This window comes from Arachis hypogaea, chromosome 11 (genome assembly GCF_003086295.3).
Source record: "Arachis hypogaea cultivar Tifrunner chromosome 11, arahy.Tifrunner.gnm2.J5K5, whole genome shotgun sequence".
Lineage (NCBI taxonomy): Eukaryota > Viridiplantae > Streptophyta > Magnoliopsida > Fabales > Fabaceae > Arachis > Arachis hypogaea.
The window spans coordinates 135,872,376-135,897,997 of record NC_092046.1 but is presented as its reverse complement, the minus strand read 5'-3'; the positions used below and the strand labels follow the sequence as shown (position 1 = coordinate 135,897,997).

General features: G+C 30.9%; 1 protein-coding gene across 2 annotated transcripts; it reads left to right on the top strand.

The window, feature by feature from the left end:
• The first annotated feature begins 4,993 nt into the window (after positions 1–4,993).
• On the top strand, positions 4,994–6,614 carry LOC112722806 (protein RTF1 homolog). 2 transcript variants are annotated; one of them, XM_072205819.1, is made up of 2 exons: positions 4,994–5,115; positions 5,449–6,614. In XM_072205819.1, exon 2 carries the CDS (start codon positions 5,604–5,606, stop codon positions 6,405–6,407), a length of 804 nt encoding a protein of 267 aa, XP_072061920.1. In that variant the 5' UTR covers positions 4,994–5,115; positions 5,449–5,603; the 3' UTR covers positions 6,408–6,614. The 2 variants fall into 2 exon arrangements, with proteins under 2 accessions (XP_072061920.1, XP_072061919.1); XM_072205818.1 differs by having other exon boundaries at positions 5,083–5,183.
• The last annotated feature ends 19,008 nt before the right edge of the window (positions 6,615–25,622 follow it).

The following is a 25,622-nucleotide window of genomic DNA, read 5'->3' as shown; positions in this document are numbered from 1 at the left end:
TATGTTGGATCCTAGTATCCTGGACTCGACGGCTGGTACTGCTCTTGAAGAGTGGTTTCGGAAGGCCTTGGCTAACAATGAGACGTCCTTTGGTGCAGGGCTTTGGTGGGTATGGAGACATAGGTGCAATGACATATTCAACACTGACAACCCTTGGACAGACCATAAGGTTGTTGCCTTGGCCAGAATTACCGCCAAGGACTTACAGGTTTACAGGAATCGAAGCAATGCCTTTAGGTCTCTCCGAAATTGCCTGTGTTGGGAACCACCGGTAGGCAATAGTTTTAAAGTTAATTGTGATGCAAGCTTGTATATGGATTCAAATTTAGCGGGATTTGGGTGTATTATTAGAGATTCTAAGGGAGATTGGATTTCGGGCTGCTCTGGAAGCATTCCCCCTTGGTCTATAATCAGATGTGAATTATTTGCTGCTTGGAGGGGGCTGGTTTTAGCTTGGGATTGCGGTTTGAGGGATATTATATGTGAAACAGATTGCCTTGACATTCTGCCCATCATGCATGAGCTTACAAGTGGGTATCCATCTGAAGTAACAGATTTGGTTCACAAGATTCAGGAGCTTTTATCTCGTCCTTGGCTTGTTCACGTTGAATGGGTGTCCCGAGAAGCAAATAGAGCTGCGGATTGGATGGCTAAATATGGTGCCAAGAGTAACTCTAATCATGTTATTTGGTCTGAACCTAGTGTTGATCTCCAACAGATCATCCGCTCGGATTTAGAATAGTTTTTGCTTTGTTTCTTTCCTTGTTTAGTCACCAAAAAAAAAATATTCACTACTCCTCTTCAATTTGTTATTTTTTCTTTTAAGATTTGCGTTGTTATTACTAATATTTTTAACAACTTTAATACAGAAACAACAGAATCTAAATATAGATTATTATAAAATAAATTTAAAATAAAAAAAAAAGAAAAAAAAAAGAAAGTTATGAAAGTAGTTATATCTTCTCCAAAAAATGATGGTGGTGATAATGTTTTCTTCTTTAGAGAGACTAAATTTGTAAGATGACATGAAAACACCGTAAATTACTTAAATACGGGAAGAGGAGGAGGAAGGGAGGCAGAGAATTGTTGTCATGGGAAAAAAGCAAATGACAGCATATTTGTGAAAGTAAAGGAGAAAGAGGGAACGGTTGAGAGAAGTGGATAAATTTAGAGAATATACAAAATATTAAAAGTAAAAATAAATATAAAATTTGTGTCTAATATAAAAAATTGAGTAATTATTTAAATTAGTTTTTTAAAATTTTAAAAGTAGACATTTTAATCTTTAAAAAAAATTAATATATAGATCAATTCTTAAAGTTTTACTTTGTTAGACATTTTAGTTCTTAAAAAAATTTATATACAGATTAATTTTTAACATTTTTTTTCCATCAGACATAACAGTCCTCTATCCAAAAAAAAAAATTATTATTATTATTATTATTATTATTATTAATGGCACAATAATATTATATCATGATTTTTTTTTGTATTTTCGGACAAAAATAATGATAAATTTATTTATTAGATTCTTATGTGGGAAGTTCTATGGTGGCATAGAAAGTAGTGGCTAAGAATGGCTAAGAGTTGACTAGCCTATCAAAAGAGGACAAGTGATGATACAATGGATTGAAGGTGAATCTACAACAATCTAACTTTCTGCAAGTCTACCATGCTCTATATGCTTCCAAATTTACCACTAGACTAAGATGCTTCTTATTAGTATATATACAAATTATAATATATATATATATATATATATATATATATATTTTATTATATTCAATTTATTTTAATTTTAAAGTTACCCATTTTAAAATTAATTATATTTTATTTAACTATAAATTTTATTAAATATATACAAATTAAAAAGATAAACAAAAAATTTTATTAATAATAATTTATTTTTTTTATAATTATATGATATCTATTAATATTATTTTTTTAATAAATACTTGTAGTATATAATAATACGTAAAGACTCACACGCAATTGTTTTCATATGAAATTAATAGTTGAAAAATTTTAGATGATATGTAGTCAAATTTGTCAAATCATCTAACGGTTCTTAAATATCAACTTCACATGAAAACAACTGTATGTGAGTTTTCACCTATAATAATATAATAATACAATAAATATAAACTAATTAATAAAGTATTAAAATTTGAAAATGATAATTATTTTTATAAAAATAAAATAAAAGTACTTATAATAAAAAATAATTAAATTTTATATAATTGTTTCGGTTCGACCAGTGACTCACTGATTGAACCAATGATCCAATAATCTTACACCGGTTCAGTTCTGATGTCCATTAAGCTGATGTGGATTTTTTTTATTTTCGAAAAAAAAATTTTGGTTTTCTAAAAATTTTAAGTTTGGTACTTTTCATGTTCTTGAGTTCTTTGAGTCTTTAAATTTTGTTCTTTGTGCTCTTGTAATGCAAGGTAGACTTGTAATTACGTTGCCCAAAAAATATTTTTTATGTTTGGACCTTGCAAGTAAGTGAACAAACTTTAATAAATTATTATAGTTTCTATTTTTTCTTTTCCTAATACTGGTCCAATATAAATGATTATAAATTTGTGAAACAAAACTTCTTTTCCATTTATTAAAATTAGCTATCTTTTGTGAAAAAAAATAATCTATTTAAAAAAAATTTATAATTTAATTCTAATAAATAAAAAATCATTTTTAAATTAGGACTCTTCCACGAAACACAATATAATATTGGAAGGGCTCTTGGATGATCATCCTTTTCGATCCAAAGTTAGTCATTCTCTTTTTTTGTGTGTTAAAATACACAACTAATCAGGAGATTATATAGTGGAGAAATATGTTTTAGAAGATGCACTTTTAAAAGCATAAAAATTTTATTTAAATAAAAAATTCGAATTCTAATTTATAAAAAGAAAAATTAAAATTATATTATTTTAAACAATTATATTAAGTATATACTAAAATTATTTATTAATATAAAATATATATTAAAATATAAAATATAGATATCATATAATTATAAAAGAAAAAAATGAATTGTGATTAATAAAATTTTTTGTTTATCTTTTTAATTTGTATATATTTAATAAAATTTATAGTTAAATAAAATATAATTAATTTTAAAATGGGTGACTTTAAAATTAAAATAAGTTGAATATAAGTAAAATAAAATATTGTTATATATATATATATATTATAATTTGTATATAAAGTAATAAGAAATATCTTAGTCTAGTGGTAAATTATCTTTTCTTGTAACCCTTACGGTAAGGGTTCGAAAATTTGGAAGCATATGGAGCATGGTAGACTTGCAGAAAGCTAGACTGTTGTAGATTCACCTTCAATTCATTGTATCATCACTTGTCTTTTTTTGATAGGCTAGTCAACTCTTGGCCATTCTTAGCCACTACTTTCTATGCCACCATAGAACTTCCCTTCTTATGTATGCATTTTAAATATATATAATAACTCAATAATAATAATAATAATTATTATTATTATTAGAGATTATTCTACAAAAAAATTAAGGTTGAAACTATTTGATATTTTTGTATTTAATATAATTAAAAGATGTCCTATTTTAAAAAATATATTTGTATTAAAAGAAAATGTTTTAATTTGGATTTCAAAACATCATTATAAACTTAGCTTTGTGCATGTGGACGACGACACTAGCATATTAATACACTCTTTTAGTTAGAAACAAGTAAGGTTAATAATGATGTTTTGAATTCCAAATTAAAACATTTTCTTGATGTGAAGGTATGGGATCAATTTTCACTCGTATTTCTGTACAATGCAACAATCTACAAGGTAGCGTTTGTTTTTAGAGACACGACAGAACAGGACACTGAGACAAAGACAATAGGACGGAGGCATTAAAAATTATATTTTGTGTATCGTATTTGGATACGATGGATAGGACACTAATGTAATGTCTAGTATTATGTTTGGATACACATGGACAAGACTAAAATATTATATAAAATGACTAAAATAGCCATGTGATTCCAAATTTTCTAGTATAAACTAATTTAATAAAAAATGAGAGTACGTAGGAGTACAGACAGTGGAAATTTGAAAAAAATATTTGAAGCAGTCAAAAATTTTAATAAAAAATTATATAATAGTATTTATATTAAAATAAAATTTATAAATATAATTATTTTTTTTTAAATTTATTATTAATATGTAGGAATACATATGGTTAATATTAACAAAAAAAATAAATCTCAGTTTGATTAATAAAAAATTTCGTTTAGGTTAATAAGCCAAATTAATTTTAAATACAAAATCAATTTTAGAAAAAGAATCCAACTTTACATGAAAAAATTAATTTTTGCACATAAAAATCTATTTTTATTTAAAAAACTAATTTTTTTATCTAAAATTTTATTTTTCTTTTCAAAAAATTAATTTTTCTTCAAATTATATAAAATCAATTACAACTTATAAATTATTTTTTAGCATTTTTAAATATCAATTTTACCTTTATAATATTTATCTTTCAAAAGTCTCAAGACTAATTATTTTTGTTATTATTTTTATTACAAATCAAATAATATAATATAAGGTTAAAACAATGTTGAAGTAAGAATGATAAGAAAAAAGAATTATCCAGTCCAATAAAAATTTCTATAAAAATGTGAGAGTACCTGAGAAAAAAAAAAAGAGAAAGAAGGAGAATGTAGAGATAGAAAAAGAGTATGGAAAAAAAAAGTACTTTCTGAGAACGACGCAAAATAAGAAAAATAAGAAGGGGTAACAGTGGAATAATAAAAAATAGTACCATGGACAAAAAAGAAAAAAATTCATAAAAACAGTCTGTGTCCCTCTTCTAAATCCCGTGTCCATCATTGTCCTTCGTAGAAGAGTGGACACAAAAGTATAAAAAACTGTCCCAGAGACAATATGTTCAGTGTCGATGTCTTTGCTTCCAAACGCTTTTTAAAGATGTGCTGTCCATGTCTCTGTGTCCTGTCTCCGAAAACAAACGCTACCTAAGTATTTGATTTTACTGACACATGCAAATATTATGCTTCTTAGGTTGCTGATGGAAAAGGGTTACCCTTGGTTGTTAAGGAGTTGGGCACTTATGATCTCTACCCACAAGTGAGTGAATATTCTTCTTCCTCACGTGATGTTCCATTTTATTGCTCTGTTTCCTCTTATTTTAAAAGGTTTCTGCTCTTTCTCAATTCCCATCATACAACCCTTTCTTTATGGGATTTTGAAAATGAATGATTGGCATGTTTATCCTGATTTATTATGCAGTATTTTTCACATGTTTCCTGAAGTCTACCGGCAGTTTTGTTGTGCTTCTCTGCAGAAAGCTTGATTTTATTATGTAATGTTAGAAATTAAAATTGAGCTATTGAACAACTTAATCTATAAGGATATAATTGGATAACATAAATGATTTCATCTGCTTTTATGATTGGGCAGATTGCAGGTTAATTTATCGGATTGATGTCATTGTAAAAGTGAGTAAGTGGTGTCATTGATGTCTCCGAAGCCAGAGTGATGATAGGCAGAGCAGTGACAGTGATAGAGATTCCTCTGAAGGGTTGGCTGATAGTGACGATGACGATGACAAGAACATGTTGAAAGAATCAAACATGCCAACGTTTGAAGAAATCAAGGAAATCACCATTAGGAGATCGAGGCTTGTGAAGTGGTTGAATGAACCATTCTTTAAAGAGTTAATTGTTGGGTGCTTTGTTAGAATTGGGATTGGAAAATCAGAGAGTGGAGCTGTTTACAGACTCTGCATGGTTCAGAGTATTGATGGTGCCGATCCAAATGGGCACTACAAGGTTGAGAACAGAATCACTCACAAGTACCTGGTTTGTGTTTGGGGAAGTGAAAGCTCTGCCAAGAGGTTCCAAATGGCTGTGGTTTCGGATTCTTCGCCGTTGGAGAAAGAGTTCAGGCAATGGGTTAAGGAAATTGAGAGAAGTTGTAGCCAAATGCCGAGTAAGGCGAGTGTTTTGGACAAGAGAGAGGCCATTAGAAGAACGATTAACTATGTCTACTTTGCACCCACTGTGAAGCAGATGCTAGAGGAGAAGAAAGCCGCGCCTACTCGGCCGCTTAATGTCGCGGTTGAGAAGGACAAGCTGAAGAGGCTAATGGAGGTAGCAAAGAGAAAGAACGATGAGGCCGAGGTGGAGAGGATCTGCGCCAAGCTCCTGGAATTGGACACGGCACGCGAAGCCAGGGATAATGACAGTAGGGCTAAAAGATTAGTTGAGATGAACAGAAAGAACAAATTTGATAATTTCAAGAACTTGTCTGAGCATAGGAATTTGCAGGTGAATTTGAAATTGGGTGAGGTAGGGTATGATCCATTCTCTAGGAGGTGGACAAGGTCTAGGAATTACTACAATGCAGAAGGGAAATAGATTAAACAAGAAGAGAGTCATCAAGTTAGTAAGAAGGATTGATGTCATTGATTGGAGCAAGAAGCGTTGAAATTCTTCAAGAGAAAAATTTAAATTAAGAATGATGGAGAGCGATGGCGACAATGATGCACCATTATTGGATGATAAAGCAAAGCAAATGATGGAAATATGGTTTTATATGCACCATTATGATAACTTATATGATCCTATAGTGTTTTATATGCATGCTTTATTCGAGCAGGATGAAAAGTAATATTTTGGAGATGAAGGGGAATATGGACTACCTTCTTGAAAAAGTAAGTGTAGCATTAAATTAATATTATTGATCATTAGCAAAAATAAAAAGAAGAATAGGAGGCTTGAAAGTTTATTAGCAATTAAGTAATCACATATTTCTTTCTTTTTTCCTTAAAAAATCCAGATCATGTCTGTACAGTCTAGGAGTGACAGTGTTAACACTTCTTTATTTGCAAAGAGGGAGCACATTGAGAAATTGCATCGCACTTTTAATCTTCTTTGAAAATTTCAGATATTAAATAATGTTTATCAAGTTTATATATATTATTGTAAGCATGATGATTTTGTCTCTGGTGTAACTTATACTTTTCATGATTTTCTATTTTGGTTTAGAGTTACATCATTTTGTTCCTCCCTTGTGGAATATAAAGGGGTGTTCCTTTCTATGGTTGTATTAATATGTTGTTTTTTGTTGAATTGTGGCTTTTGTCTTGTCTTTTTAAATAAATAATAGATAAATAATGTGCCAAAGACTATGAATTTTTCATCCTTGGCGTAAAATAGCTACATTGCCTTACATGCAGGGTTACAAGCAACAAATTTGTTTCAGTACCTTGATGAACGCGCGAGCAAAGCTGAAGCCGAAGTCCAGACCTTAAAGGAAGCCCTTGTTGTATTGCAGGCTGAAAGAGAAGCTAATATGTTTTAGTACCAGCAGTGCTTAGAGAAAATATATACTCTGGAGATAAGCATATCTTCTGCTCAAGATGATGTAAGAGCACTTAATGATCGTGCTATTAAAGCTGAAACTGAAACCGATCCCTTAAGCATGACCTTGCTAGAATAGAAGCTGAACTTGAAACTGAACTTGAAGCTGTAGTTGTCCGAAATAACCACTCCTTGGATTCCTTGTCAAAATTGAAGGAGAGATTAGAAGAAGCTAAAGAGAATGCAAGGAGCTTGAATGAGGAAGCTAATATAGCCAGAAGTGAAAGGTATGCATTTGAGTTCATCATTTTTGTATCATATAAATAATCTAGTTCCTCAACTAGATTATTATTTTGCAGAAAAGGTGTGTAGCTGTTGACGCTCTGCCTCTTGTTGCTCAGACACTGAATAGATTCAGATCTCGTCTCTGATCAATGCTTTTGCAGAGTAATACAACTGTACTTGAGGACTTCTATGTGCATCTGGTATGTGGAATATCATCCATAAGGTCTGAGAGATTAGACTAAATTAAAACACTTTTGTATCAGCCTTTAATTTTCAGATACACTTAGCATATTTATTGAGGTCTCTACTTCTAGTGGAAAAGCATGCTTGGATTGGATCGTTAGGATTTTTATTTTATCTACCTGTTTAACTCTAGTTTATTCATCCTTTAACACTTAATATGAAATTGCTCAATATATATGATAACGATTTCTAAGGATTTCCTTAGGTGGATGCTGTTCTAGATCTTATAGAGCATGTTCACAGGACAACAGCAAGACTCCTTCATGTTAATGGGTAAATATGACTTGAACTCTTGGTTGTTGCTATGAATCAAACAATATTTCTTAAGTTTCAAATTAATCTCCGTGATGACAATGTGGGTCAGTCTGTTAGAAATATCAGTTGATAAGAAAAATTATATGATGCTTAAATTATTGTTTAATAAAAAGACCAATGTGATGTTCTTTAGATACATGTGGTGTTGTTCTCCAATAAACACAATTTTTTCTACTTTTTGAGAAAATAAAGGATGAGGCGGTTAAAAATTAGTAAACTAGTTATATTATTATTAAAGAAAGCAATTCAAACACCTAAGGAATTTAGCTTATAAATTGCGTCCTTAAGAAAAATAATATCCTTATAATGTTTGACTAGAAAGTCTCTTAATCGTAAGTCAGACTAGGGGAGTGGGCAAACCACAATGCTAAAACTACCAAAATGACTCCTACTCATGTAGAATAGAAGCTGAACGGGAAGCTTTAAGATATCGAAGACTCTTGACATTAACAGTGAGAACATGTGTGAAGATATTGAAATATTTGATTATTTGTGATAAGCTTAGCACTGCGGTTAATATTAAAATATTTTATCAATATATTGTTTAAATGAACATTTTCAGGTTCAGAATTTAGCAAATCAGAAGTACATTAGTGGTCAGCAAATTGATGACATTATCAAAATGCTACTACACCACTTCCAGATTTTTAAGACAAGCAAAAAAGGATCAATGCAATTGAAGAGGGGCTATTATTATACTTATTATTTTTATAGTTCATATTATTATTATTGCCATTGTGATTATTATTATTATTATTATTATTATTAAAACCTATACCCATTGGTTTTTAGTACGGTGTCATATATTGTCTTTATTATTATCATCATCATCATCATCATCATCATTTTTTAGAAGGAAAATTCAAATTTTTTAAAATTTGTATTGAAATTAACGACGATTTTAAAAGTCTTAACTTAAAATTAACGTAGTAACATTGCGGCGGTTTGTAACCGCCGATAAAAATGGCAGAAATCCTAATACTTGCATATCGCGTCGGTTTAAAACCGCCGCTAAATTAATTGCCGTAAAATACTAATTCAGCGGCGGTTATACCAGCGGTTGCTGGAAACCGCCGCAAAATCATTTTTCCGCACCAATAACTAGGGCAGTTCACTAAATTACCGATATTTGATTTTACGGCGGTTTAAAACCGCCGCTAATCATTAAAAGAACCGTCGCCATTAACCGTGCTTCTTGTAGTGTGTCTATGTATTAGTGGGCACACTCACTAACTAAATACTATCCATATATCTTGCCACTTGTCAACTACTCATTGTCCAAACTTCACTTTGAAGACGATGACAATGAATCAAGTGATTATTATATTGATGAAAGCGATAATGAAGATGATGTTACTTAAAAAATGTGGTATTTGGATACTATATATTTTGTTTTTTTTTTTTTTTTTGAATAATGTGTTGTCTATTTAAAAATGGATCCTCTCAATTGTTAAAAAAATTAAGGAAATAAAGTGTTATCTCTAATCCTTCATTACTCTCTCTCTCATATTTTTTTGTCCCACTGATAAAATTAATGATAAAAGATCACACTTTACTCCCTCTATTGTTATAAAAAATTGAGAGAATCTATTTGCATATTAATTTGAGTTTATTGATAAAATAATTTTGACATTGTCTATTATTTATTTAGGAATAAAACCCAAAATAGCCCCTGACAATTACCTCGAAAGACAACGAGGCCCTTAACAAAAAAAAAAAAATCCAACCCGACCCCTGATACGTGAGCATCTTTCCTATCTTTTCCTAGTGAATTTGTATCTAAATTGTTGAGTCTAATAAAGAATTAATTATCTTTTAGCCACTATGGATGCTACTTTGAGTTTTGTGCAATTCAGTTTATTTTAGGTAGTATTCAGCTGGATTTGATAGAGTTTCTGCAGCACAAGAATCAAAGGAGATGGCAGCGAGGAGCGAAGTGTACGCGTGACTGACGCGTGCGCGTGATTTGGAGCTTTCCATGGTGACACGTGCGCGTGACTGACGCGTACGAGTGATTTGAAGATTTGCTCAGCGACGCATACGCGTGACATGCACTACGTGCAGAAAATGCAGAAAAATACTGGGGGCGATTTCTGGGCTATTTTGACCCAGTTTCCAACCCAGAAAACACAGATTAGAAGCTGCAGAATGGACGAAACATGTGGTCCCCATTCATCAATTGAAGACTTGCTGATTATTTGATTAATTCTGATTTAAATTCAAATCCTATTTTGAGGAAAAAGATATTATTTTAATTTTAGAAGATAGACTTTAAATTAATTAGGATTATATATAAAAGGGAGAAACTTTTCTTCCCTAAGAAATTCCATTCGAGACTACCAAAATATATTTTATTAGAATCCTAGTTTTCTGCTCTGAACCATGAGCAACTAATCCTCCATTGTTAAGGTTAGGAGCTCTGTCTATTTGTATGGATAGATTTTATTACTTTTTTTATTTTAATTCATGTATGGATTTACAATTTAAGATTTGTTTTCACTCTTTATCTTATGAATTTGGGTGGAACGGAAGTATGACCCTCTTTCTACTTGAGTTCTTGTATAACTTGGAAAAGCTCTTTACTTGAACAACAGCTTGAAAACATATTCTCCTAAATTTTAATTATCTGGATTTAACGGGATACATGACATATAATCCTCTTATATTTTGATAATTAGGATTTTTGTGGCATATAACTAGAATTGAACTTCACCCCTTAATTGGAATTAATTGACCAAGGAATTGGCTGTTGATGAATTTTAGAGGAGATTAGAAAGGTCTAAGAAATTAGGGTTTAGTCACATATAGTTGCCATAAATTGAATCCTGCATGATTAAAATAGTTAGTAAGAAAAGTAAATCCGGAAAAATAGATAGCTCTGAAACCTTAACTGCCTTCTCCATATTTTATTCCCAACTCATTTACTTTACTATTTTAATTTCTGAACGATTGTTTAATGCTCTTTGAATATTCAAACACTTTTTTCTGTTTGTCTAACTAAGCCAATCAATCAATCATTGTTGCTTGATCCATCAATCCTCGTGGGATCGACCCTCACTCATCTGAGGTATTATTTGGTACGACCTGGTGCACTTGCCGGTTAGTTTGTGGTTAGAAAATTCGCACCAAGTTTTTGGCGCCGTTGCCGGGAATTGAAAGTGATTAACAACTATTAGTTGCTTGATTGCTTAGATTAGGTATTTTAATTTTAATTTTTTTATTTAATTCCTACCTTATTATTTTTTGAATTTATTACTAGAATTTTTCTTAATTTCTGAAATTAAGTTTGGTGTTCCCTATTTGTTTTTATTTTAATTTTTTCTGTTTATTTTTCTTATTAATTTCCAATTTTTCTGCTTTAATTTTATCTAAATTTTTGAATATTATTTATTTATTTTATTTAGTATTTTTATTTTATTATTTTACACAAGTTACCTCACTGGGAGTTTTCTGCACTCTAACATAGAGAATCCCATCTTTTCTTGTCTTCTGTCTGTTTATGAGCAGGAACAGGGACAAGGAACCTCTGTTAGACTTTGATCCTGAACCTGAAAGGACTTGTAGGCAACATTTACAACAAGCAAGACTTTACAAGGCTGCATAGTCCACTATGGATAATAATGATGCTGTTAATGCCAATGTGGCAAATCCGAATGGGGATGAGCAACAAAGGAGAGTGTTTGGCTCTTATTCTGCCCCTACTGTGAATCTTTATGGAAAAAAGCATTGTGGTGCCCCCTATAGCTACAAACAACTTTGAGTTGAAGCCACAATTGGTCACCTTGGTGCAACAAAACTGCCAGTATCATGGACTTCCTCATGAGGATCCAAATCAATTTATATCTGATTTTTTGCAGATATGTGATACTGTGAAGACAAATGGAGTGAACCCAGAGGTGTACAGACTTATACTCTTTCCATTTGCTCTGAGGGATAAAGCAAAGCTATGGCTAGATTCCCAACCAAAGGAGAGTTTGAATACTTGGAAAAAGGTTGTTACTGAGTTTCTTACTAAATTTTTCCCACCAAAGAAGCTGACTAAGCTTAGGTTGGAGGTTCAGACCTTCAGGCAGAACGATGGTGAAACTCTGTATGAAGCTTGGGAGAGATACAAGTTACTAACTAGGCAATGCCCTCCGGACATGTTCTCCAAATGGACCCAACTAGATATCTTCTATGAAGATTTGGGTGAAATATCCAAGATGAGCTTAGATACTTCTGCAGGTGGTTCATTACATAAGAAGAAGACACCAGAGGAGACTATTGAGCTTATTGAATTGGTGGCTAGCAACCAATATTTATACTCATCTAACAGGAATCCTGTAAACTCTGAGACTTCTCAGAAGAGATGTGTGTTGGAAGTGGAAGCTGTTAATGCTCTTCTTGCTCAGAACAAGCTTATGTCTCAGCAAATAAATTTACTTACTCAGCAGATGGGTGGCATGCAAGTCTCAGCTATCAACACCCAAAATCCACCCCAAGAAGTCTCTTATGACATGGCAGGTAATTTTGTACAAAATAATAATTATGATTATGCTCAATTCTCTTCTGAACAGGTCAATTACATGGAGAGTGCTTTTAGAAATTCCAATAATGATCCCTATTCTCAGACCTACAATCAGGGGTGGAGAAATCACCCAAATTTTGGGTGGAGGGACCAACCTCAGAAACTTCAGAATTTCAACAATAATTTTCAAGGCGGCTTCCAACAGAACAATTACAATAACTGCCAATTTCAATCTCAGCAGCAACAACCACCTCAGCAGGCAAACTCTAAATCCCAAGAAGATTCTAATTGGAAAATGATGAGGAGTTTTGTGCAGGAAACCAGAGCATCAATCAAGAATTTGGAGATTCAGATGGGTCAAATAGCCACAAGAATTAATGAAATTGATCAGAGGACTACTAATAGCCTTTCTAGTAACACAATTCCAAATCCAAGAGAGGAATGCAAGGCTATCACCTTGATAAGTGGACAAGTGGCAAGTATTAAAGCACAAGTTAATGAGTAGCCAATTGAAAAAGAAGATTGCAAGGTTATTCAATTGAGAAGTGGTAAAGTAGCTGGCTCTGAGACCACGGTCAATGGAGAGTTAGTGGAAAAAGAAGCTCCAGTGGAGAAGAAGGAAGAGGTAGAGCACGTCCCTCCAAAGTGTGCGGACAATCCATTCTCAGACTCTCTTGACACTTATCCTACCTTGCCAAAGGCTCCTGAGTACAAGCCTAAAATGCCATATCCTCAGAGACTTCAAAAAGAGACCAAGGACAAGTAGTTTTCAAAGTTCTTGGAAGTCTTCAGAAAGTTGCAAATTAATATTCCTTTTGCTGAGATTTTGGAACAAATGCCTCTCTATGTCAAGTTCATGAAGGAGCTGTTGTCAAAGAAGAAGCCTTTAAAAGAAAATGAGACAGTGGTCCTGACTAAGGAATGTAGTGCCATAATTCAGAATAACTTGCCAAGGAAGATGCCAGATCCATGGAGCTTTCAAATTCCATGCATCATTGGGAGCACAACCTTTGAGAAAGCGTTATGTGATCTGGGAGCAAGCATCAATTTAATGCCCCTATCTGTGATGAAGAAGCTACAAATCCAAGAGACACAACCCACGAAGATAGCATTACAGATGGCAGACAAATCTATGAAGCCTGCATATGGATTAGTGGAGAATATCTTAGTCAAAGTGGGTTAGTTCTTCCTCCCAGCAGATTTTGTGATTCTTGACACAGGAAAGGATAAGAATGCCTCTATAATTCTAAAAAGACCATTCCTAGCCACTGAAAGAGCTATGATTGATGTAGAAGTGGGTGAATTAGTGCTTAGAGTGCATAATGAGCAACTGGTCTTTCATGTCTTCAAAGATATACACTCAACAGGTGAAGAAGAGAGGTGCATGCAGACTGAGCTTATTGATCCAAACCTTCAACAACCCCCTGATGACGGACAGTAGAATCTGCAGCTCAAACCTCCTTTGGTGACAATCAATAAAATTTCTCCTAACATCAAACCTAAGTTTGGTGTTGGGAATGCATCATCCACCAAGGAGAAGGTTCCCAAAAATAAGAAAATACACAGGGAATGGAGAAACAAAAAGAACCCCACTGAAGGTTTCTCCCCAGGAATGAAGGTGGTGTTGACTAGCAATCCAGTGCGGACTTATACAGTAAACAGAATCCTCTCTCTAGAGCATATTGAGCTACTTTATAGAGACACAGGAAAGAAGTTCAAAGTAAGGGGTGAAGAGCTGAGCACCTATGATCCTCCTCCCTAGAGGAGCTGACCGTCAAGCTAGTGACGGTAAAGAAGCACTTGTCGGGAGGCAACCCGATAATTTCGTATCCTTAGTTATTTTTCGGAGTAGTGATTTTCTTATTTATTTGATTTTTATTGAGTTTTTACTATTTTTCTTCGTTTTACGTGTGTTTTGATCATACAGCTATTTTAGAATAGGAACCGGACACTTAAAAAAAACGGGCATACGACGCGCAAGCGTCGCTGACGCGTATGCATCATATGTGTGTGCGTGAAAAAATAAAAGTGAACAGAGAGTTGAGCAGGAGTGGCATTGGAACCATGCCTTTCGCACAAAAAAGCCCACGGTTACGCGTATCCCACGCGTGCGCGTCGTCTGTGATTTTAGCCATCCACGCGTGCACGTCATCAACGCGTACGCGTGACCTTGAAAATCGGCGTCAATGAGTATTTGGGCAGAGAGTTGTGCTGGCTTGGGGCTGGAAGTGTGCTAGAGGCACAAATTTGGTCATGCGTACGCGTCCCTAACGTGTGCGTGTCATTTGCACAGATGGCCATCCACGCGTGCGCGTGCATGACGCGCACACGTCGTATGAAATTATTAGTTCCTAAGCCACGCGAACAGAGAGTTGTGCATGCGCGCGGCTGGCTTTGCGCAATTCGCACAAACCAAGGGCACGCGAACGCGTGCCTGACGCTCACGCGTAATTAAGGAAATCTTGCGACCCACGCGTACGCATGCTGTACGCGTACGCGTCGCCTGCGCTGCACACCCACATTAGTTCGCCACCCAGTTTCTCTTTTCATTCTCAATCCTAATTCTCTCTTGTTCTTCTATCCTTTTATTCTTCTTTCATCATAATAGTTGTTTCTTTTTGTTTTCAACTCTTCTTTGCTTGAGGACAAGCAACCTTTTAAGTTTGGTGTTGACGCTTCACTTATGGGTTTTCTGTTTAATTTTATGGTACCAAAGGGAGGTGAATCATCTTCACGGAGGAGCACAACCTGAAGAATAAAACGACTGCTAGGATAATTAAGGTGGTTGAGTTCCTTTCATTTGTTATTCCTTCCTGCTTTTATTATGTTATGTTCTGGTTTTCTGCTATTTTGCTTTGTTTACTGCATGATCCTTTATTAGTTAGATTCCTAGATTCTAGTTTAGTTTTCTGTTAATTGCTCTAATTCTGAAAGATGCCTCATGTATTGTACATTAAGCTTGAAATAAAAAATACAAAAGTGATGTATTGCATGAGAAAGTAAGTTTATATTGAAGAATAGTCTTATTTACTTAGATGTGGTGGTATTTTCTGTGATTCTGAATGCATGACATGAATAGTGCATATTTAAATTTGAATCAAAGAATGTTAATGTACAAAGAACGGAAATTTAGAGAATTATTATGATTTCTCTGAAATTAATGAAAGTTTAATCCTTGAAGCAAAAGAAACAGCAAAAGAAAAGTAAGAGCAATGTCCAAGACTCTGAGCATCAATGACTTGTGATTAAAAGCTTAAAGAGTTGTTTCCCTAGTCACATGCTTGTGGTGTTCTTGTGTCGAGTAATCCTTGAGATAAAACATTTAGAGTCGAGATTAATTGCAGAGTACGCCAAAGGCTTTGAGCACCACTGTCTGGGAGTAACTAAAAAAAATATTTAGAACTTAAAGAGAGTTCCCCAGTTAAGTGCTTGTGGTATTTCTGTGTCAAGTAAAGTTTGGGACAAAACATTTAAAGTCACGGCTAGGCTTAAGGTGCAAAGCACCAAAGAAAAAAAGAACCAAAGAAGAATTGCTGTGTTCAAGGGTTAAATTGAGTTACAAAAGATCAGAGAGTTCATAATATTATCCGGATTCTAATTCCAAATGACAGTGACATCCTTCTGATTCAAAGGAGAGTGAGATGCCAAAACTATTCAGGATTACAGTTGTAAACCCCACTATAAGAAGAGACATGAGCTTAATCGAACTCTCATTCTCATGCAAATTCACATCTTAAACCTATATTAGTTTTGGTTGCTTGAGGACAAGCAACAATTCAAGTTTGGTATTGTGATGCATGAGCATCTTTCCTATCTTTTTCTAGTGAATTTGCATCTAAATTGTTGAGTTTAATAAAGAATTAATTATCTTTTAGCCACTATGGATGCTACTTTGAGTTTTGTGCAATTCTGTTTATTTTAGGTAGCATTCGGCTGGATTTGATGGAGTTTCTGCAGCATAAGAATCAAAGGAGATGGCAGCGAGGAGCGACGCGTACGCGTGACTGACGCGTGCGCATGATTTGGAGCTTTTCATGGCGATGCGTGCGCATGACTGACGCGTACGCGTAATTTGAAGATTTGCTCAGCGACGCGTACGCGTGACACGCAAAGAAGACCATCGACGCGTACGCGTGACTGACGTGTATGCGTGACATGCGCCACGTGCAGAAAACGCAGAAAAACGCTGGGGCGATTTTTGGGCTGTTTTGACCCAGTTTCCATCCCAGAAAACACATATTAGAAGCTGCAGAATGGATGAAACATGTGGTCCCCATCCATCAATTGAAGACTTGCTGATTATTTGATTAATTCTGATTTAAATTCAAATCCTATTTTGAGAAAAAAGATATTATTTTAATTTTAGAAGATAGACTTTAAATTAATTAGAATTAGATATAAAAGGGAGAAACTTTTCTTCCCTAAGGGATTCCATTCGAGACTACCAAAATACATTTTATCAGAACCCTAGTTTTCTACTCTGAACCATGAGCAACTAATCCTCCATTGTTAAGGTTAGGAGCTCTGTCTATTTGTATGGATTGATTTTATTACTTTTTCTATTTTAATTCATGTATGGATTTACAATTTAAGAATTATTTTCGCTCGTTATCCTATGAATTTGGGTGGAATGGAAGTATGACCCTCTTTCTACTTGAGTTCTTGTATAACTTTGAAAAGCTCTTTACTTCAACAACAACTTGAAAACATATTCTCCTAAATTTTAATTATCCGGATTTAACGGGATACGTGACATATAATCCTCTTATATATGGGTAATTAGGATTTTTGTGGCATATAACTAGAATTAAACTTCACCCCCTAATTGGAGTTAATTGACCAAGAAATTGGTTGTTGATGAATTTTAGAGCAGACTAGAAAGGTCTAAGGAATTAGGGTCTAGTCACATATAGTTGCCATAAATTGAATCCTGCATGATTAAAATAGTTAGTAAGAAAAGTAAATCCAGAAAAATAGATAACTCTGAAACCTTAACTGCCTTCTCCATATTTTATTCCCAACTCATTTACTTTACTATTTTAATTTCTGAACGATTGTTTAATACTCTTTGAATATTCAAACACTCTTTTCTGTTTGTCTAACTAAGCCAACCAATCAATCATTGTTGCTTGATCCATCAATCCTTGTGGGATCAACCCTCACTCACCTGAGTAATTACTTGGTACGACCCGGTGCACTTGCCGGTTAGTTTGTGATTAGAAAATCTGCACCAACCCCTGACAATTGCTTCGAAGGGACAACGAGGCCCCTGTGCCAAAAAAAAAAATCAATGTTCTTTTTGGCACAAGGGCTAATCAGTCCAAAAAAAATATCAGGATTGGGTGTTTTTTTTTTTGGGAGCCTCGTTGTCCTTTCAAAATAATTGTCAGGGGCCAAATGGGGTATTCACTCATTATTTAGTTGAATGTTAATTATTGATTTTTTTTTTAATTTTTACCATTGTATTTGTCACGAATTATTTATATTTATTGCGAATTTTGCTACAAATTAATTATTTGTAAAATTTGCTATGAAAGTTAGCTGCTATTTTTGTTATGAATTTTATTATTGAGTTTGCTATAATGATTGTCTGCGAATTTTGTTGTAGATTAATTAAATGCAAAATTTGCTATAAAAGTTAGCTACGATTTTTTAGGTGAATTTTATTACTTATGGAATTTGCTGCAACGATTACCTGCAAATTTTGTTGTAGAATAATTATCTGCAAAATTTGCTATAAAAGTTAGCTACAATTTTTGTTAGAAATTGCATTTATACAAAAAATTCGCTGCTAAAATTGTAAATAAATTAGATTAATTTTTTTTTTCAGTAAATTACCTACAAGTTTCATAAATTTTTCGAGGCAAAAATTGCAGGTAAATTACTAGCGAATTTAAATTTATAACAAGAGTTATCTACCAGCTTATATACTGCAATTTAAATTCATAGTAAAAGTTACAGAAATAAAATTTGCGAATTTTAAACTAAAATTCGCAGGACAGTTAATATGGTATGTTTTAGTAGTGTACACTTTATCAAATTAAAGAGATAAGAGAAAATGAAGACTGCATTAACCTTATCTATTACTCGAATTGAATCTAATTAATTTCATTGATATAAAACATAAAACATAAAACGTATACTTCTAAATCTAGGATTTTTTATTTTAATAAATTAATTAATTATAATCATTACCAAAATAAATAATTTAAAAAATATTTATCGAAATAAATATTTTCCTCTTATTTCATTTATCTATAAATGATATGTATCTCGTTTACCGTATAAATGAAATATATGTAGTTTTTTAATTTTTGTATATCTCGTTTACACTGTAAATGATATATATATAATTTTTAGAAATAATAAAAAATATTAATTATTTAAATTGGATCAAACTCTTAAAAATAGAACGTTTCAAATAATAAAAAAGATAGACGATTTTAAATAATAAGGAAGATAAACAATCATAAGAAAGATGAAATTTTTCTAACTATCTATTATTAATATTATTATTTCTTCCATTCACTTACTTTCATTCATTTGACGGTTTTTTATTAGGATTTATATAAAAATTTAAAATTTTATTTGTTGTATGAGAGTACATAAAAAATCTCGTGTGTTGTATGGAAGTATATAAAAATTTAAAATATAATTTAAATAAAATTAATTAGTTGGATGATTTCCATTAATGAATAAGAGTTAATAGTAGGCAGTTTAATATGTGTTTTCAAAGTAAACGTTTTAAATGGACAGTGTATTGAAATAACGTGCTTATTCCAAAGTAAACGTGTTCCATCTTTTTTATTATTTAAAATGGACTGTGTATCTTCTCTGTTATTTAAAATCGTTCATCTTTTCTATTATTTGAAACATTCTATTTATAAGAGTTTGGTTCAATTTAAATCATTAATATTTTTTATTATTTTAAAAAATTATATATAATTATTTATAAATACTCGTTTACAGTATAAACGAAATATATAAAAATTAAAAAATTACACGTATCTAATTTGTATTATAAATGAGATATATGTAAAATTATCTCGTTTAGCGTGTAAACGAGATAAAAAAATATTTATTTCGATAAATATTTTTTAAATTATTTATTTTCATAATTATTATAATTAATTTATTTATTAAAATAAAAAAAATCCCTAAATCTAAGATGAAATAAACTAATAAATGATGAAAGAGAAAGTCTTAGAGTATCAAATTATAGATGTCAGAGAAAATAAACATTGTATTATTGATTAAAAAATAAAAACTTAATACACCACTAAAAAATAATAAACTCCACAAATTCTTCCCTTATAAATAAGCGCGAAGTCCTCAATTCTCACCTCCAAACCACACCAAAACATTACGTATTCTCTATTCAAACTAAATTGAGATGGCTTCCAACAAAAATGTTACATCCGCATCCTTCTTTTTTTTCCTCCTCCTTCTATTCACCACCGTGAATTCTACCACCGTGGTGCCCTCATGGCATGCGGCGGGCGATCAATGCCCTATTGATACCCAACAATTAGCGGCGTGCGCCCCAGTGTTGGCCACAGGTCCAAAGGGTAAACCACAGCAGCCATGCTGTCACTTTCTTGCACCCCTGGCTAAGATTGATGCCCTTCTATGTGTTTGCATTGCCCTTAAAAACAACGTTCTCGGCAGCAACCTCGACATTCCACTCTCCGTAAGGATCATTCTTAAGAACTGTAGGCAATGGATCTCTTTGCCGTGCCCTGACGATATTTAAATTTACATCCATAATGCATGCACTACGCGGATCTATGAAGTGTCAATAAGTGATCGTCATCATCATCTGCGTGTCTTTTGTTTTTTTTTTTTTTCGCTTTTCTTTTCTTTCATGTTTAACAATATGGATGGTATTAGCTTCCTGCTTATTTTTCATTTTCGTATGTTGGAAGGACTAAGACTACTCTGTTGCATTATGTACTGAGTAATGATCTGTAGTTGTATAATAAATTAAAGCAAGTTTTGTGATTCTTAGTTCAACAAATTAGGAAAAAGTTTGGTAACCAAAAAATTTCAGCCATAATTAATTAAAATTTTTTATAATATATTTTATTTATATCATTTAATAATAGTTTTATTTTTTAGCTCACTCTCTTATCATTTCACTTGAATTTAGATCCTCTAAAATTTTGAATTTCAATTTAAAAAGTAAAGTGTGATCTTTTACTCTTTAATAGTTTCTCTTTCATATTTATTCTTGGTCCCACCTATGAAATCAATGGTGAGAGATCACACTTTATTCTCTAAAGTGAAATTTAAACTTTAAAGGATCCAAATCCATTCCACTTATCATATTCTTATCAACTCTACTTATTAATAATATTAATTATAATATCATATCCCTTACTATTAGGCATTCTTATAATCAATACTTAATATTCTCTTTTATAATTTAATTTTTATATTTAAGAATAAAATAAAAATAATTATATGACATTAATTATCCTAAGACACACGCAATAGCATGTATAATTCCTCTGGTATGTTCATATAAAGATTAATAATAATAATTAATAATAATAATAATTAATAACGGTTATGATTTATCATTGTAATTGATTCTTGCTTTATTCTTTCGCCTCGCCTAATAGAAATACGATAATATCACATAAATTCAATAATTATAATTGATTATTATCATACACGCTTTTTTATTTTATTATTATCATTATCGTTTTTTATTGTAATTAATTTTCTATTTTTGTTAAGTCATTTATCATCATTCAATGGAGAAATACAAAATCTGCTACCCTAATATGATTTTGTTTCCGTTAATTCAATTATTTTCATTCAAAATTCACAACTCTAATACCATTGCAAGCACAATTAGAATAGGTCAAGAAATTTTATAAGAAATCATCTTTATCATTACAAATAGTATGTCATTTGAATTCGACCTTAATATGGTACTTATGGTAGAAAGTGTTGAAAAATTTGAACAACAGATGGACTCACCCGACGAGGTTATTGCCAGTCAATCAATTTTCGAGAATATGAAAAACTACACTAGCTTTGATGAGGTATGATAATAAACTGTTTTAATTTTTTTTTTGTGTTTTTATGTGCATTTATAATTATATTGTACTAACTAAGTTCATACACATAATATTCATACGTTTATATACATAACATCCATAATTATATACAACTAACATCTATAAATTAAATTCATGTTTATTAGATATTACATCCATACACATATCATTTTCTAGTTATTGCATAAGTAACTATAAAATTAACACATATGTTTTTAAATTTTATCATAATTGAATTTAAAAAAAATATCAAATTCTTAAATTAATTTATTCAATTGATAAATTTACTCATAACTCAGGGACGAACTTAGAGGGGCGAGTAGTGGCCTCAGCCCCCTCCAAAATTTTAAAAAACTATACTTATATAGAGGAGTGCTAGAGGACCAGCAACTTTTGTGATTTGTAGCCACCAAATAGCCATCAATGATGATTTTAATGGTGTAAGATTGGTGTGAGATTTTATCCAATAGCTCACTTTTCTTTACTGGTTACATGCTGGCCAAAATTTGATAAAGTTGCTGCCCCTAGACTTTCCTAATTATATATAAGATATGTATTTAAAAAATAAAAAAATATTATGTAATTTAATAGTTTTATATGTTTTATTTTTCACTATGTAATGGATTTATGTCTTAATTGTTTAATTCACTAATATTTTTTACTTAACTAATTTAATATCATACCCTCAAGTCTTTGTACCTCTCAAATTAGTTTTTATATAATAATCTCTATATTTATTTTAAAAAAAAATCTTTTATTTTTTATATTAATATATTTAACATTCATATTATTATATTAATAATAACTTACGTAGTTATATTTTGGTAATCACATTACGTACTTTAGATATTATTTTTTTATAAAAAATACTCATTTTTCTTCTAAATTTATGTTGTTAAAAGAAAATTTTTATAAAGATATCTTATATCTTGTATTCTATAAGGGTACGTGTCTTTCAAATATTTAATAATTTATAATTTATTTTCAAAATTTTTAAAATTTTTGAAAGAATTAATTTTAATTAATAAGATATGTGATAATTTTTACCTAAATACACTATAAATTATTGGTATTTTATAATTTTATAATGTACTATTGATATTGTTATATTTTTATGATGTAATTATCATATTAAAAATAAAATTGTGAAAAAAATTATAATTATATATATATTTTGATAAATTTTTTAAAAAGCTAACTCTGATAACTATATGTTAATTATTTTTATAGAATAAAAAAATTATTTAAAATTCGGCCCCTCCATATTAAAATTTTTGGATCCATTCCTGCTCATAACATCCATAAATTCATACACATAACATCCATTATTTCATGTTAATAACATTCATAATTTATACTCATAATATTCATAATTTCATACCTATATGATGTCTATAATTAATAAATTTTTATAATTAATAAAATTAAATTTTAAACTATACGTCTTATTGTATTTTTTAAATTATCTCATATATGCACTAATAGGTCATGATTTTAATTATTTAAATATTTTTATTTAATATTCATATGTATGCTTATTTATTGATTTTAATATAACGAGTTAATAATTATTTTTTAAAATTTATTTTTTAATTTTTGTTTATATTTTATATTTTATTTTTTAATAGTCTATATGTAAAATATAAGTTGTATAGTAGAAGTTGTTAAAAATTTTTAATTTAATTTTCATAATTTTTGCAGAGAATTATTGCATTTTAATGGATAATAATGTGATTGAGAGATGTTAGGGATTTAATTTGAGAGAAAGTGAAATTGATTTTGGAAAAAATATTAATGACTCCAAACATGCAACAAAATAGTAGGTGATAAAGATGATAAGCAATAAGGAGGTGTATATCACTTACTTATCAAAAGAATGAGAATTTTTATGTGATATTTCTATATTGTAATTATTTTTTGGTTACCTAATATCACCCAACCAATTATTTGCTTTACGTTTTTTCTTCTCCTTTGCCTTGTTTTCGTGTGCATATTTTATTTTATTTTATCTTTTTTATTTTTTAAAGTTTATTTGGGTGACTTTTTAAGAAAATATCTTTTTTCGAGTTAATTTTTTTAAAAGATCTTATGAAAAAGTAAAAATAATTTTATTTTTAGATATCTCATAAAAATATTTTTTTATCTATCAATTATGTTTGGGTACAACGATATAAAAATACTTTTTTATTTATTTATTACATAAAAGTATCTTTTTTAAGGAAAAAGATCTTTTAAAAAAAAGATGAAAATTAAAACTTCTCAAAAAAATATTTTTTATTTTCTAGTGTTTTTAATTTTACTACTAGAAATTTACCAAATACACTAAAAAATAAAAATAAATCTTTTTTATTGAAAAAAGATATTTTTTTATTAAAATAATAACGCCCAAACAAACACTACAAGTAAAAAGAGTTGTTTGAAAAAAAAATATAAACAAAAAATTAACATCGAAATCACTTAATTACAACACTAAAAAAATTTTAATTATGGCACAAAATTTTTTTTAATCAATTAAAAAATTATTATAAATAAAAATAATACCAAAAATTTATTTTTTGACCGCAACACAAAAAAATTTTTATTGGCGATGTAGTATCTATGACAAAATACATATATGTTCTTCTGTTACTTTACTTATCTATCTTTTACTATATTAAATTTTTAAATTGATAGTGGATATGTTTGTCTATAATAAATGCTTGAATATTATTGAATTGTTAGTTTTTTTTTTTTTTGTTCCTCCTCTTCTTGTTATTGTTCTGTTCTTTTTTGAGATAGAGAAGAAAAAAAAATATGCACCATGATGATACAAAAGAAAAAGGAGAAGATGCAAAAAAAAAAATAGAAGAAAAAATATTAAAAAATGATTACTTTTTTAATTTATTTATGAATAATATATATATATATATATTAATTATAATAAAAAATTAAGTTATTTGATATTAAATAATTTATATCATGGTGATTTTAATTATTGTCATAAATGATGAATTAAATAGCTCATTATTACTTTTGATTTAGAATTAAATGAGAATAAAATCAAAGATACTATATTATTTGACCCAAAGAAAATAGTATCTTTGACCCAAATAAAATAGTATCTTTAATTTTATTTTCATTTAATTCCAAATCAAAAGTAATAATGAGCTATTTAATTCACCATTTATGACAATAATTGAAATCCAAATAAAATAAGTTAAATTATACAGTTGGTTCCTATACTTTTACTGAAATTACAAATTGGTCCCTACACTTTAAAAATTTGTTATTGGGTCCCTAAACAAAATTAAATTTTGTAATTTAGTCCCCACCATTCAAATAATGTTTGATTTAACAGAATATTCGTCAACATATTCGCTATTTTAAACATGTGAGTTACACGTGTTTGATAGTAAAGACTAATTTGTAATTTTAGTGAAAGTATAGGGATCAACTATATATATAATTTAACCATTTGAAAATGACCAAAAACTCCCTAAACTATCTGAACCCACCCCACTCCTCCCCAGTTCTCTCACTCTCACTTTTTTCACTTTCCAAAACAGCACCTCACCCTCCACCCCTACCCCACCGTCCACCGTCTTGTGTTCTACCTTTACATTATCACTGAACCCACTCCTTCACTGTTCACCCTTCCCCACTGCCCCCACCCCAACTCTAAATGCAACAACTCTCGACTGTTCACAGCATCTTCGGCGACGGTGGGATCTAGCTTGACAAGCCACCACCTCAAACTCCTCCTCCTCCTCTTCATTGATTTGCAGGTTGACCTGCTCCTCCTCCTCGGAGCTTGAACAGCTGCAAATGGTTTCGTCAGAAGATACTTGCGACTTCGCAAGCCTCACCATGGAA